The sequence below is a fragment of the Mytilus trossulus genome, chromosome 6 (genome assembly GCF_036588685.1).
Source record: "Mytilus trossulus isolate FHL-02 chromosome 6, PNRI_Mtr1.1.1.hap1, whole genome shotgun sequence".
Taxonomy (NCBI): Eukaryota; Metazoa; Mollusca; class Bivalvia; order Mytilida; family Mytilidae; genus Mytilus; species Mytilus trossulus.
This window is the reverse complement of record NC_086378.1, coordinates 39,029,061-39,045,212: the sequence shown is the minus strand read 5'-3', so window position 1 is coordinate 39,045,212 and position 16,152 is coordinate 39,029,061. Positions and strand designations below refer to the sequence as shown.

Below are 16,152 nucleotides of genomic sequence, written 5' to 3'. Positions count from 1 at the left end.
ATCCCAACCTTCCTTTTATGGTCATAAACCTTGTGTTTAAATTTCATAGATTTCTATTTACTTATACTAAAGTTATGGTGCGAAAACCAAGAAAAATGCTTATTTGGGCCCTTTTTTTGGCCCCTAATTCCTAAACTGTTGGGACCTCAACACCCAAAATCAATACCAACCTTCATTTTGTGGTCATAAACCTTGTGTTTAAATTTCATTGATTACTATTTACTTAAACTAAAGTTATTGTGCGAAAACCAAGAATAATGCTTATTTGGGCCCTTTTTTTGGCCCCTAATTCCTAAACTGTTGAAACCAAAACTCCCGTAATCAATCCCAACCTTCCTTTTGTGGTCATAAACCTTGTGTCAAAATTTCATAGATTTCTATTAACTTAAACTAAAGTTGTAGTGCGAAAACCAAGAAAATGCTTATTTGGACCTATTTTGGCCCCTAATTCCTAAAATATTGGGACCAAAACTCCAAAATCAATCCCAACCTTCCTTTAGTGGTCATAAACCTTGTGTTGAAATTTCATAGATTTCTATTCACTTTTACTAAAGTTAGAGTGCAAAAACTAAAAGTATTCGGACGACGACGATGACGATGACGCAGCCAACGTGATACCAATATACGACCCAAAAAAATTTCAATTTTTGCGGTCGTATAAAAATCGTAATACATGTTTAGATTCAGCATATCAAAGAACCCCAAAGATTCTATTTTTGTTGAAATCAAACAAAGTTTATTTTGGACCCGAAATTGGACCAACTTGTAAACTGGGCCAATAATCAATATCTAAGTACATGTTTAGATTCGCTGCATATCAAAGAACCCCAAGAATTCAATTTTTGTTAAAATCAAACTCAGTTTAATTTTGGACCCTTTGGACCTTAATGTAGACCAATTTAAACGGGATCAAAAATTAAGAATCTACATACACAGTTAGATTCGGCATATCAAGGAACCCCAAATATTCAATTTTTGATGAAATCAAACAAAGTTTAATTTTGGACCCTTTGGGCCCCAAATTCCTAAACTGTTGGAACCAAAACTCCCAAAATCAATCCCAACCTTCCTTTTGTGTTCATAAACCTTGTGTTTAAATTTCATTGATTTCTTTTTACTTATACTAAAGTCATTGTGCGAAAACCAAGAATAATGCTTATTTGGGCCCTATTTTGGCCCCTAATTTCTAAACTGTTGGGATCAAAACTCCAAAATTCAATCCCAACCTTCCTTTTATGGTCATAAACCTTGTGTTCAAATTTCATAGATTTCTATTTGCTTATACTAAAGTTATAGTGCGAAAACCAAATGTCTTCAGACGACGACGATGATGACGACAACGACGCCAACATGATAGCAATATACGACCAAAAAGTTTACAATTTTTGCGGTCGTATAAAAATCAGGAATGACTAAAAAGACTAGACTTAGTAATTAAGGTAAATATCATTCTCAAAATTCCATAAACAAGTTTCATTCAATCCAGGAGATCTTCAATAAGTGGAGAATAACCTAATATAAAACATCTATTTTCTTGATAAAATAAGCTTGCCATCAGTGCCAATCTCCAACTTTGGAGTAAGCATAGACGAGACTAGTTCAAACATAGGGTTGGCAAAAATCTGAGTTTAAGGAATATTGCCAAGCCCAGTAAGTTTTTATCTAATAGCTATAGTTTTATTAGTATAAGACATTACTGTATTTTGAACCTGATGTTCAATATTTAGACAAGCGTGGACAAAAATAAACAAATTTTGTAGTGTAAATGAAGCAGACAAACTATGGTTTAAATCAGTTGAGCAGTTTCAAAGAAGATTTTTAAGAAAAGTTTACTGACGACAGATGAAATATGGATGATGGACCCAATGTGACGACAAAAGCTTACACTGCCATTAGGGCACAGTGAGCTAAAAAGGAAATAAACATATATATGTAAATTTTGCTCCCAATGGACAAAAGCTTTTCAATTAAATATGGACAAGTGGTCTTTGACCCAAACAGAAATCTGAAATTTATGCAAGATGAATATTTTATTAATGGTTGTATGATGTTTAAAGACATATATAAACAGCCCAGCATTATAAGGCAGAACATTCTCAGAAATCGTCAAAATGTATCAGAAAAACTGACCAAGACTAACCCTCTAATAGGAGATAAAGAAGTAGTCTAAAACTTTTGAACCTACCAAATCAAACATCTCAAACAATTTGGCACTTGGCTGATGTATGGTACATATAATTGTTCTCCCACCAGCAGCTAAAGCTTTCAACAAAGAAACACACTGGAAACAAGATGAGCTGTCAAGTCCACTGAAATGAAATAAATATTTCTGTTATGTTAACCTGACAAGGAATATATTCTCAGCTTAAAAACATCATGAGATAGGGTAACTCTACCTACCAGTTTCTATTTGTATATGAAACTCCTCAAAAACATGTAAATTTTAATGACCCTTTCAGACAATCCAGATGATTTTGTAGGTTTCTAACAACAAAACCTAACTTTTGCCATATAAATATAAATGATTTAGTTGGGGGTAAGGTATCCAGTGCTCTGCTTATATTTTTCTGTTGTTGTGTTCTGTCAAACTCAGATCTGAAATTTTGATGCATATTCATCTTTGAAAAACATCCCAAAAACAAGATACTTTTTAAAACCTTATATATGTTATATTACCTTGTTGGTTCATCAAAGAACATGATTGGTGGATTGTTGACCAACTCCAGAGCAATAGACAGACGTTTTCTCTGACCACCTGACAGGTTGATTGTCCTCGTCTTCTTATGATCTGATAATCCTAGTGAATACAGTATATCATCAACCTGTAATACAAAAAAACAAAAGGTTTTGATCAACACAACAAACAGAAGAACCTTGCCAATTAATTTATCACCATCATTTATGTTTTAAATATTGTTTAATGGTTGACGAGTGCTGTGGGCAACTAACAAAATCCCTCATGATCATACTCACAAAACCCAATTATTTTTACATATATTTGACTAAATATTTGGAAAAGAAACATTTTACTTTTTTTGTAGCACTAAGGATTTACTTCTGTTTTATTTGGCTTTGAAAGTTTTGATGAAGATCATTATTTTTAATATGGTAATTTATAATTGTTCGAAAATATCATTTTTATGCTATTTTTTAGTCTGATTATAAGAAAGACAAACCAGTGCATGCTTTTCTTTATTTGACATTTTCTCTGTCAATTTAAGGTTTGCAGAACACATCATGGATTCATCCACTGTCAGGTGTGGCAGTAAGTGGTCATCTTGCATGATATAACATGATATCTTCCTGAAGGATCTCAAATCACGGTCTCTACCGTTCACCAAAATATGTCCAGTAATATTTTTTGTCCTGAAATAAATCATTTCCATTAAAAACATATATTTGGGTATAAAAACTTGTTCATATTCTTATCCTTTTAGTCTTTGATGGACATGATAACATTAAAAGTACCAATGTACTTGGCCATTTTTGATTGATTGATTATAGGTATTTAAAGCCACTTTGTGGCAGTCAGTTTTTATTGGTAGAAGAAGCTTGCAGAGAAGCAAAGACCTTTGACTGGAAAGCTGTCAATAAATATTGAAGTTGAATACACCTGATAAGTGCAGGGTTAAACTCACAACCTCAGTGTTAACAGGCCAGTGAAACCGTTGATGAATTACTAAACTTTAGACTACTCAGCCACCGAAGCATGTTCCCATTGGCCATTACATCACACTTTTAAGTTTCTATATCAATATGTTAGATTTAAAAAAGAAAATAAACGACATCAGCAATCATTAGTTTTCTGATGCTTCACAAAATATTAAAATGAAATCATAAAAATTATTAAATCTTTTAAAATAGTATGGTAAAATTGAAAAGGCTATTTAACTATAAATGTTCAGGTGCAAAGAAGATCAATAACTCCTGAGGCATATTTTGTCACAAGGCAATGTATGTATCTAAATGTAATTACATAATAACAAAACTATGTTAGTTCATTGATTACATGTATATCTTTTATTATTTGTCTAAATATAACATTACTTCAGATGTAAAATCATTTGACTTAAAATATTACAACTTACACATGTTACAAGCATACTGTATTCAAAAACTTTCAGTGAATACAAACTTCAAGAAATATTGGTATCTTTATAACTTCTTATAGTTTTAACAATAAATTCTAACAAAAATTATCTTTATAACTTCTTATAGTTTTAACAATAAAATGTAACAAAAATTCAGACTAAAAAGATTATAAAAACAGGGTAATTGAGAATTTTTCAAAATTTACTACTGTGGATTCATTTATATTCGTTGAATATAATTTTTCATGGATATGGTAAATGAACATGTAGATACAGGAGAACCACAAATTTATATGTTCAACAAATAACAAATTTTCTAAAGTGTTAAATGCAGACAATGCCAATACCACATAATTCAATATCCACAAATATTCAATTATTCTTCAAACAACGAAAATTAGTACCCACGAAAATAAATGGATCCACAGCAATTAATCTAGCCAAGTTTTAGTGCAATTGGGACTTGTCAAATGTGAAATTGTTTCTTTTTTATTTACTTCAAGCCTCTAGTAAGTCTCTCACTATCAAATTGTGCAATTGAATAACTGCATGGAATATTATTTATCTTGATTTAGAGTAATTTCTCGCAATTTGATTGGCTGATATTGCCCTAATAAATTTCAGTACAATTTTTTATTACATCAATAGGAATTATATCCCTTATTTATTACTTCAATTGGGATTATACCATTGACCTAATAAAGAGAATAAAAAATTGAGTTGCTTTATAGTCTTTTTTTCAGTTTTAGATTAAATATTTGGTTGATATTGTCCTTATATTGAATTTAAATATAATAATATGTAATATAACAAAATCAGGATAAATTCGTTAAACAGTGTTCAATTGTCCTAATACAGAATTTATCAGGTCAATAAAATTCATACCAGGTTTGGCTTCGCCTCATCCGATATGAATTTTACTGACCCGATAAATTCTCATATTAGGACAATTGCACACTGTGCAACTAATAATCTCATATTAATGAAATAAATTACTTTGCTCTGTCATCATGTAAATAGACTCTTTTAATGGAATAAAAATATCATATCTTATCTTATCTCATAGTATATAGTTTCATAACTTTACATTTGTCATAGTATTTTGGGATAGTTCTTGTTCATCCATGTGTTATATGATGAAACTTGCCAATCTGTTTGGAACATACCTATATCCTGCCAAAATATTCATTAAAGATGATTTCCCAGCTCCAGATGGACCCATTATAGCTGTTAGTTGTCCTGACTGAAATTTTCCTGATATACATTTTAAAATGTCTTTTACACCTGCATTAAAGACAAAAACAAATACAGATTTTGTAATTAATTTTGTTTTCAATGGTTCATGTCATACAATGTATTTGTTTTCAATGGTTCATGTCATATTTGTTTTCAATTTTGAGTATTGTTGAAGGGTGTACACTGTACAGTGACCTAAAGATATATATAAAAAGAAGATGTGGTATGATTCCCAATGAGACAACTGTCCGCAAGAGACCAAAATGACACAGATAAAAACAATTATAGGTCACCTTATGGCCTTCAGCAATAAGCAAAGCCCATACCCCATAGTCAGCTATAAAAGGCCCCAATAAGACAATGTAAAACAATTCAAACTATAAAACTAACGGCCTTATTTATATAAAGATATGTTCACTTTCAGTTGCTAATAACCATGCATTTGGAATCTGGTCACAGTGGTGGATAATTTTCGGATTAGCAATGATACCCTGTGGTGGTTTTTTTGTATAATTGTGCATAAAACTACAACATACAATTAAACTACATGTATTTGTCATTATTTATTAAAAAAACAAAAAAACAATTTGTATGTATTTTATATTGTTTTCTTCCAGATTAAAATCACTAGTAGAAATATTTGGTAGAAGAGTAAAATTTCAAATTATATACATCTAAAGGTTCATTGTATGGTGTTGATAAAAAAACTTTGATTTATTATATCACTATTGCTGTTAGTGTATTTAATGCAGTTCTATAGAAAGATAACAAGCAATTTGTTCAGTGGATAAAATACATATAAGCTAAATGTGAGTAAATATGAAAAGCCAAAAAGGTCAAAATTCAAAATTCTAAATTTGCATATTGTTAATTTGTAACTTGTACATTTTGTAACTGTGTACATGGTGTAATTTGTACATTTGGGATATGTAAATTTGTAATTCTTGTTAAAACTTGTAATTATCATAATATGAAATGTAGCTGACATTTCATAATTTTGACTTTCTCTGAACAGAGCAAACATAACCTAAGACAAATTCACAATCAGCTTGTAAAAAACATATAAATGGTGGCCTGATGTCTATTTTGTTGGTTATAACCATGAGCATTTGACAGACTAAATTAACAGAATTTTTTTCTTTTTATCACACAAAATTGGATTTTCCATGCATAATCTATACAAAATCTGACCATTTTTGCACAACTTAAAGCATGAAAAAAGTCCAGTGACCCATACTTTTCAATATCACTATTTTTCAAAAGGAGTAGATCCAGTAAGACCCCTTTTTGGCCCCAAAATATAGCAGTTTTACAAAATTGTTAAAATGTAAACTTTTAGTTATTTATTGGACAGTAGAATGCTTCTGCTACATAAATATGGGGTTTTTGACAATACAATTCACATATATCAGGTACTAGCACCATTAAGTCATGCTAAATTACTGAAATCTTCACAATTCTAGCATTTTATTAAAATTTTAGACGGTTTTCGTGTGGCTGCATTCGTGTTCATCCTTAATAATAAAATGTTAGTTGTATTTTATGATAATACATAACATATATAAGGGTTGAGGATGAACACGGATGCGGCCACTTTCATTTTTGACAAAAACCATCTGAAAAGTGACATTTTTTGGCATATTTGGTAGATTTTTCATATTTGAGCTTGAATCGGATCGTTTTTAATGACTAAATCAGTTAAAAATTTTCACATTAACTAATTGATTCAAATAACATAGACAATTAAGTGTTTAAAAAGTGGTCAAAATCTTTCGTCAGATGAACCTGAAATTTGAGGCCAAAATCGGTCCTTACCGGACCTACTCCTTTTCCTTATATCTTAATACTGACTGATCATTTCTATGAATTTTAATTAAGACCCCTTATCCACCTTAAATGGAATGACCATGTTAATTTCATATGTAATAAAGCAAATATAACAATCTCACTGGCTCGGTGACAAACCTGAACTAAATTCAAAACATTTTTAGAGGTAACCGTAATTTGTGTAAGGGGTTGTATGCAGAGGCGGATTTAGGGGGGGGGGGGGGGGGGGGCCCGGGCCCCCTCTTAGGTCAGTCAGTGAGCCCCCACTTATGAAAATTTCTGGATCCGCCACTGGTATGAGCATCAGAATAATTGCAAAATAAATCAGTTCCTTGATTGTAGACATTAGCTGGTTGAAGAAGATGTAAAAGAAGATGATTTGCTTTAGTTTGAGGAAATAAAATAAGGCACTGGCTACGGTTACATGGAAATGTAACAATAATAGAAATATTATTGTTACATTGGAGACTAAATGCAAAGTTAGGTAGGGACCTGATTAATTACGAATGTAACAATAACTATTGAGGCTACGGTTACATAGACAATAACTGTTTAGTGTCTTTAAATATCAGCTGTATTTGTACGAGGCTGGAAAAAAGGTGTATGCGAGCTTTTAGCGAGCTATTACACCTGTTTCAAGCCGAGTAAGGTAACTTAAAAGTAATCGTTAATTCGCAATTGATACGTTATTGGAATGCGACTCCAATACACATTCTGAGGTCACGCAGGTTCATACAATACTCAGTCCGGCAGTGGGCGGAGCTTTAAAGTGATATCTGTATAGTATACAGATATATCATAGCGATATCTGTAGGGCTGTATCTGTATAGTAAAATACATAATTGCAGGATAAATAGCATTATTGTTACATGAAAAACAGCAATGTACGATGGGACTTGTAATATGTACTAAATTATAAAAGTTAAAAACATTTATTTTATATTTACAATAATACAATTTCTTTAATTTTATAGAAGATAAGTCAACCTTTGATGTTTGCCATGCTTCTGGTGAGAAATACTTTTTTACTCTAGCAATGCTGATATTCTCATCCAATATTTGGTTGGAAGCATGTGGTGAAGTTTCGTGTTGTCTTTCAATATGATCGCATTGCCGTCCATTACAGATTTTAGGTTTACCTCAGATTACAGTATCCAACTTAGCATGTTAACAAACTTTGCTTTTGATGTATCAATTAATGAGAGCTGCGTTTGTATCTATAGCTGTATGAAATTTCTTGGTATTGTTTCAGTTTTGTTTCAAATGCATTCCAAGTTTTTAATTTTTCATCCAAAACAAAATTGGTAATATGAATCTCTTCATCCATTGTTCAAAGTATAATGACAGTAATATAAGAGCAGGTGTGCAGTTGTTAAATACTTTAAAAAGTGCACACTTTTCTCAGCCCAAGTTCTCAACAAAAAACCATTGAACTACTAATCTGAAGTAGTACCTTTAAGAACATCAACACCATTAATACATAAAACTATTTAAACACCAATTGTTGATTAATAATATACAATTATGGCCCGTTGAAAAGGTGAATATCCAAAATTGTCAACACAAGAAGGTTAAATGTATTTCAATGAGCAGCCTGATGTGAAATAAATTTTAAGGGTTGACAATTTTGGATATTCATCGATTCTAAGGGGCCACAATAGTTTTATTATACCGAACTAACAGTGGAAGGGCCTTTTGAACACTAGCTTACTATATGTTTTACATATCAAACACAAGCTGAAAATAGCTCAGGAAAATACCGTTGATTTGTCATGTTCGTGTTCTAGAATTTCTCTGATGTACAACAAAGGTAAAATCTTTTTGTAAAATATTAAAAGCCCTGAAAAGGACCGTTTTTAGGAGATATCATCGGTAGCTGGCACTCTATTCATTTCCAATGCGTTATTTCCTCGTCTCTCGATGGGCTGTCAGTGTAATGTGGACGCTGCCATCTTGTTTATTTACGTCTGTGACGTAATTTTCATGGAAGGTAACTCGAGGGAAAATCTAGACACTAAAAAGGTTATTCGCCGGTGAAAATAGGGTTATTCACCGATGGTGTAAATTTTAAGGGTTATTCATCCTCCCTTGCAATTCAATGAAAATTAACCAAATTATTCCATGTCACGTGATAAGTTGTTATCCAATAGAATTGTTTGTAATATATGTAAGGTATAATAATATCTATTATTTATCATTTATTTATTACAAGTATTATCTAGTACATATGAAAGAATTAAGCAACACAACTGTAGAAGATTCAAATTTAATAAATCTGGCATACATTGCTGTTTTTCATGTAACAATAACACAATGTAACCGTAGCCTCAATAATTATTGTTACATTCGTAATTAATCGGTTCCTTACCCAACTTTGCATTTGGGCAATAAGTCTCCGATGTAACAATAATATTTTTATTATTGTTACATTTCCATGTAACCATAGCAAGTGCCATAAAATAAACACATCATGACTTTCGTAACATTTTCATTGATCAACTAACTATACTGTCTTTAGGAACATATTTTGAAAATTGTTGAAAACATACACCTTATCGCTATTTAGTCCAATCCGGGAAAAACAGTCATTTACACAACTTCCTGTTTGGGTCATGCCGCCACAAACAGAGGTCATCAGTAGTGAGCTGAGGGAGGAAAAACTTTAGAAATCGACCATTAAGAAACTTTGATGAGTATGATCCATTTTTTTCGAAATTAGAATTGAAGTAAAAAAAATATTTTGTTTGAAGTATTTACGGTAGTTTAAACATGTCTCATTAAAAAGTATCATGCATGGTGCATTGTTTAAACAGGGTCCCAGATAGCTTCAACTTGATGAAAAAGTTGTGTAATTTTAGAATTTATCCGGAATTGGAATAAATAGCGATTAGGTGTATTGATTTGGTTAACTTGTTTTAAACATTTTGTATAAACCTTTATGTCGCCCTTCTCTGATTCTGTAAGTCAGATCTTTATATTCAATGTCAACAGCTCGTCGACTTGGCAGGTGCGCGAACTGTTCGAATCGACTGGAGTTATTTGACGGAGTACTGCCTCCTGACGCTGACTTTTGATATTTAGATCTAGATGTTGATACATCTGGGTGAATTGGAATGTGTAGCTGGACAGCTAAAAGTTCTGCCATATTAACAAGTTACAAAGTCCACTCTTTTCTTTGTCGTCAAACTGTTTTCGCCATTTTTGTTGTGATTTTGCAAGCCCTTGACCTTTGATCAAATGACGAATACCTCGTACAACCTGTTGATGTTCTTTTACAAGGGACAGAACTCGATACCCGATTATCTGAAGACCCTAAAAGATCTAATTTAAAAAGAAGATAACAGCGGACCATAATATGCGTTATGTTTATCTCAGTTATGAACAACTCATTGTTAAAAAAATAGATGCCACCTTTATCTACTGCTTTAAGACAGTATTATACAATTTTATCATATATTTAGTACAAAATACAGCAATTTTGTATATCTAATAAAGGTTATTTTTTCCAGTCTGTATCACCTACCCTGTTCTCGCCGTGATCGTATAAGTTGTAGTTGCGTTGTGTTTTGAATAGAGAAAAAGACGTCTATACAAATGGATGATTTAATGCTGGTAAGATACAATGACGTTAATACATAGCAACCATGACGTTACATATAGAGAGCGGTAACGCGTATAAGTACATAGATATAGGAAGATGTGGTGTGAGTGCCAATGAGACAACTCTCCATCCAAATAACAATTTAAAAATTAAACCATTATAGGTTAAAGTACGGCCTTCAACACGGAGCCTTGGCTCACACCGAACAACAAGCTATAAACATGTATGAATCCCGCGTAATGTGATTGTCTCTATTTATCCTCGACATACTCCGGGCCGCGAGTTTGTGCAATTAAAGTCTCAATGGACAATTTATCCAAATTAAGAAAATTATCTATAAATGAAAAGAAATGAAATATTCGAAACTTTAAAGTCTATGAATCACATATAAAAACTATCTCTGAATCAAGTTGCGATAGAAAATTGTTCTCAATTAATTACAGTCTCTGCTTGCGGTTTTGTAAACGAACACTAGCTCCTTCTAAGTATTTGCGATTCATCATTGTCATTTGAATTTATCTCTAGTGGGTAGAGTTTGACGATTGGTCTATTCGTAAGTCCAAATTTTGTACGCACTATAGCTGATCTCACCAAACCATCTCCACCACGCACAAGGTCCTCGATGATACCAATGTTCCATACTGTTCTAGGCGAGTCATCACGAATCTGTACTATGTCCCCGGTCGTTATCCTCTGTAAATTATTTCCACTGGCTCTGTGGAATTCCCGTAGTGATGTAAGGTACTCCTTCTTCCATCCCGTCCGAAAGTGTTGTAGTAATTCTTGCTGTTGTTTGTTACGTTTTAGCGCACGAGCGCAAGTAAGTGTTTTTCTAGTGTCTTTGAATTCGCTGTTGTCATTTGAAGGATACGGAAGTGTCTTTAATCTTCTGCCATACATAAGATGAGACGGCGTTAGTGGTTCTGGGTCCTTTTCATCAGTAGAGATGTATGTTAACGGTCGGTCATTCAGTGTGCACTCGATTTCTGTAACAACGGTGTGTAGCATATCTAAGTCGATACAGGCACGTCCTAATGTTTTCTTGAGGGAGGTTTTTGTAAGTCCAATAAGTCGCTCCCACCATCCTCCGTACCAAGGAGCCCTGCTGGGTATAAACTTCCACACTGTTCCTAACTCACTAAGTTTACCGTGCACTGTTTCTGATTTGAATAGTTTAGAAATCTCTGTCGCTGCAGATTTATACGTAGAAGCATTGTCAGATATCATTATTTTCGGTAAAGACCGACGGCTAACAAATCTGCGAAAAGCTAATAAAAATGAATGTGTCGTTAAATCCTGAACTAACTCAATGTGAACAGCTCTGGTTGAAGCACACGTAAATAGACATATATACGCTTTTGTTTCCTTGTTACCATTTTGGCGTTCATGTAACGCTCCTGTGAAATCAACTCCCGTGACGCTGAATGGCGGGTCTTCTCCAAGACGATCCTTTGGTAGCGGTGGTGGGTCAGGCGCCACATACGGTCGACTAATTATCTTCCTACAGGGAATACAATTGCGTAATGCGGTTTTCACTCTTTGTCGGATTTTTTGTATCCAATATGTCTGTTGGATTAACGTAATTGTCTCATTTATTCCACTGTGATTTTGTAGTTTGTGTGCGTCCAAAATAATTAATGTTGTCAATGGGTGTTTTGTCGGAAGTAAATAAGGGTATTTCACTGTTTCGCTAACGAGTGCATTGTCAATTCTTCCGCCGGAACGTAGCAGTCCTTTTCCGTCGATATATAATCGTAACTGTCGTACAATAGGTAGTCGATTAGTATCCTTTGAAATAATATTCATGAAAATAGTTTGCTGTATATTCCGTATTAACACAAGTGAAGCATTTTGAATTTCGTCTACCTCTAAATGTTGGTATTTCCTATTTTGTGAAAGTGTTCTACAATTCGTTATAAAGCGCAATACGTAAGAAATTATACGAAGCAGTTTCGGATAACTGCTGTACTTCTCTATATTGATGACTTCTTTTACAACTGTGAATCTGTCATCATTTTGTTGAATTTGCCGGTCTTTGTCTTTACTTTCATTGTCTGTTATTGTTGTCATAACAACGGAATTTCGATCCCAATGCGGCCATTGTTCTTCATGTGAAAGCCATTTCGGTCCGTTGAACCAAGTATTATTATTCAAAAACTTAGATGAAGACATGCCGCGCGTAAGATAGTCGGTGGGGTTACAGTCAGTTGGACAATACCTCCAAGTTTTATTTTCTACAAGTTGTCGGATTTCTGTAATTCTATTAGCTATAAATGGTTTTTGTATTTTCGACGAATACAACCAACTCAGAGCGATTTGGCTATCACACCAAAATGTAATTTCTGTAATTCCTAAGATATTTGACACATGTTTAGCTAGTTTTGCTCCAACTACGGCGCCCATCAACTCCAATCGCGGCAAAGTAATTACTTTTAGCGGTGCAACTCTGTTTTTAGCCATAACTAATTGCGAATGTTTTTCTTGTACAATGTAGGCGCATGCTCCATAAGCTTGTTTGCTAGCATCGGTAAACATGTGTAATCTAGCTGTTTGCGGCGATAATCCATCGTTGTTTAGTAGTCTGGAAAGTTGAACTGATGCTGTATCTTTAAGATCTGTAGATAAAGTAGTCCATTGTGTAGTTACATCTTCAGGTAAGCGTTCGTCCCATCCAAAATTACGTTTCCATAGTGACTGCATTAGTATCTTAGCTTTCACTGTCACGGGACTAAGTAGGCCAAGCGGATCAAAGATTTTAGACGACTGTCGTAATATTTCTCTTTTTGTTACATCTACCATGCTTGAATATATGTCTACTTCGGGAAATAAAAGTTTGTCGTCCGCAACATTCCAGCGCATTCCAAGTATGTTGACCTCTTTACTGGAATCTAGTACGTTTTCTGTGTCAGCAAGTTCTCGTAGTCTATTAGAATTAGAATTCCATGATCTGAGGTTAAAGCCTCCTTTCTGTAATAAACACCTAGAATCTCGGTAAAATTGCATAAGGTCGTCTTCGGCTGTAAAACTAGTTAAAACATTATCTACATATAAATCTTGTGTAATTCTTGAAGCTGTTGGACTAGGATTCTCTTCAAAGTGTTTTAATAAAGTTGCATTCAGTATAAATGGTGAGCATGTAGCTCCGAATAAGACTGACTTGAAACGATATGTTGTAAACGGACTGGTTGGATCTGTTGGGTCACTTAACCAAAAGAAGCGAGTTACATCACGGTCAGATTTATGAAGTCCAACTTGCAGAAATGCTTTTTCGATGTCTGTTGTCACTGCAAACTTCTGAGTACGAAATCTGGTAAGTAGCTCTGTTATGTCATTTGAAATTGGTGGATATGAATGAAGACAGTCATTCAAACTCGGACTTTGTGCGTTTTCTTTACAACTGCAATCATACACAATTCTAATCGGAGTAGTTGTAGAATCTTTCTTGACGGGGTGATGTGGTATATAGTGTATGCGCTGTGGCTCGTCCTCATTCTCTTCTATCTTTTCGATGAAACCACGTTTTTCCTGCTCTTTAATTATGTCGCCATATATTTTGAATAAGTTTGGTTCCTGGTTTAAGCGGTTAACGACTCTATGTGTCCTTGCTCTTGCAATCATTTCGTTTGTCGGTAATTCAGGACATTCTTCAATCCATGGAAGTTGTGCAACGTACTTTCCCTCCTCATATGTTATTGATGTTGATGAACATTCTTTGATGTTCTGTTTTTCCGTGTTAAGCTTGTCGTTTTCTTGTATACCAAGTGACTCCAATTTCCAAAATCTCTCAATATCATAGTCCTCTTTTGTGTGAATTGCGTTGTCCTCTTGTACATGTAAGTGGTCCAGATAACAAATATCCTATCTTGGAGCTCATCGCTGTCGGTCCGTCGCCTCGAACGATATCATCCTCCATTACATCCCAGTAGTGGTCTGCTCCAATGAGTAACGAAATTTCAAATCTATTATCCTCTGATAACGGGTGGGCTAGTTTTAGTCCTTTCAAATAATGAAGTTGTTGCGAAATGTACCTGCGGTTATTCTGAATCGGCGCTGCTATGGTAGGTACAATCAATACCTGTAAAGGTATTTTCTCTCCTGAGTCTGCTTCTAAAAACACTGTGGCTTTATTCATGTGACGAACGTTCTTGTCCGAATTTCCGAAGGCGGATATGTTGAGGGTTTCTTTTCCGTCTGGCTTGACGTTCAACTTGTCGGCTATTTCCTGTGTAATAAATGATCGTTGCGCTCCTTCGTCGAAAAGGATGTGAGCGTCGGCGTACTGATTCTGTGACCATATTGGAGCGATTGCTGTTTTCAAGAAGACGGTCGAGTTTTCCTGTTTAGCAGATGTGTGCATGATTGGCGTGCCGTTTTCTGTATTACTTGTAATATTCTGACTCTGTAAATTTTGACTTGAAGTTTCATGGCATAAACTAGTGTGGTGTTTACGTTTACATGTACGGCATGTGTTCTTCGACCTACATTCTGATATTTTATGGTTACCCAAACAATTGAAACATAGGTTTCTCTTCTTAACAATATCCATTCTTGATTTGCTGTCGGTGAACTTTTTACATTCTGCAGGGAAATGTTGATCATTGCAATAAATGCACATTTTACTTTGAGAATAGTTTTTAAACTTTGATTTATTTACGTAATTCCCATTTTTCTTACCAATGCCGGCATGGAAACTTGCGGTAGGTATATCATTAGACGCACTATCATTAGTGCTAGCTTCTTGAATCAATATTTCACGTTGTATTGCCTTTCTAAGATTTCCTAGAGTCCAGTCGTCGTTTCCGTTTTCTCTTGTGATATTACTTTTTACGGTAATAGGGAGCTTACCAAGCATAACTGGGATTAACAGGGAACCATACGTATCTTGGCACTGTCCTAAAGATTCTAGTCCACGGATATAAACCTCTGACTTATCCGAAAAATTACGGATACTATCTAATGTGTATGAGGGTGCTGGCAAATCTAAAAGAGCTTTCATACAAGCGTTCACAATCTTGTGTGTTTTCCCAAAGCGATTTACTAGTAACTCCACGGCTTTGTGATAGTTTGCGCTGGACAAGTTTAAACCATTTATGACATTCATAGCGTCTGCATCTAGAAGTGACTGTAGGTACGTGAATTTCTGGACATCAGTAAGTGTATGATTGCTGTGAATTGTGTTTTCAAACGACTCCCAAAAGTATTGCCACTCTAGAATATCCCCAGAAAAAGTAGGTAGGGTTAGCTTCGGCAAGCGGTGATTTTGACTAGACAGTGAACTATTAGTAGTTTGCGATGAATATCTTGGGAAGAATTATGTGTTCATTACAGGACGGGTCTCGGAATTGACTTCATGCATGTTCATGACGAGGCGGGTGTTTGGGATGCTTTCGTGAGATA

At 34.3% G+C, this 16,152-nt stretch overlaps 3 protein-coding genes across 5 annotated transcripts in view; all 3 read right to left on the bottom strand.

Annotated features, from left to right (window-relative positions):
- Nucleotides 1-10,422, bottom strand: part of LOC134721327 (ATP-binding cassette sub-family G member 4-like) — a 28,262-nt gene extending 17,840 nt beyond the window's left edge. For 2 of the 3 annotated variants that reach the window (XM_063584243.1, XM_063584245.1), the window contains exons 1-5: nt 10,089-10,422; nt 5,258-5,375; nt 3,177-3,366; nt 2,677-2,822; nt 2,186-2,309 (exon numbers count right to left, since the gene is read on the bottom strand). In XM_063584243.1, the coding sequence (XP_063440313.1) occupies nt 2,186-2,309; nt 2,677-2,822; nt 3,177-3,366; nt 5,258-5,375; nt 10,089-10,299 (789 nt within the window). In that variant the 5' untranslated portion in view covers nt 10,300-10,422. The remainder of the gene's footprint in view (nt 1-2,185; nt 2,310-2,676; nt 2,823-3,176; nt 3,367-5,257; nt 5,376-10,088) is intronic. The other variant, XM_063584244.1, reaches the window with a different exon arrangement.
- An 804-nt stretch (nt 10,423-11,226) lies between these two features.
- On the bottom strand, nt 11,227-14,373 carry LOC134722704 (uncharacterized). The gene has a single exon (XM_063586326.1). It carries the CDS (start codon nt 14,371-14,373, stop codon nt 11,227-11,229), a length of 3,147 nt encoding a protein of 1,048 aa, XP_063442396.1.
- Nucleotides 14,374-14,545: 172 nt separating this feature from the next.
- On the bottom strand, nt 14,546-15,856 carry LOC134722703 (uncharacterized). Its single transcript, XM_063586325.1, has one exon. The coding sequence runs from the start codon at nt 15,854-15,856 to the stop codon at nt 14,546-14,548; it is 1,311 nt and encodes a 436-aa protein (XP_063442395.1).
- Nucleotides 15,857-16,152: the final 296 nt, after the last annotated feature.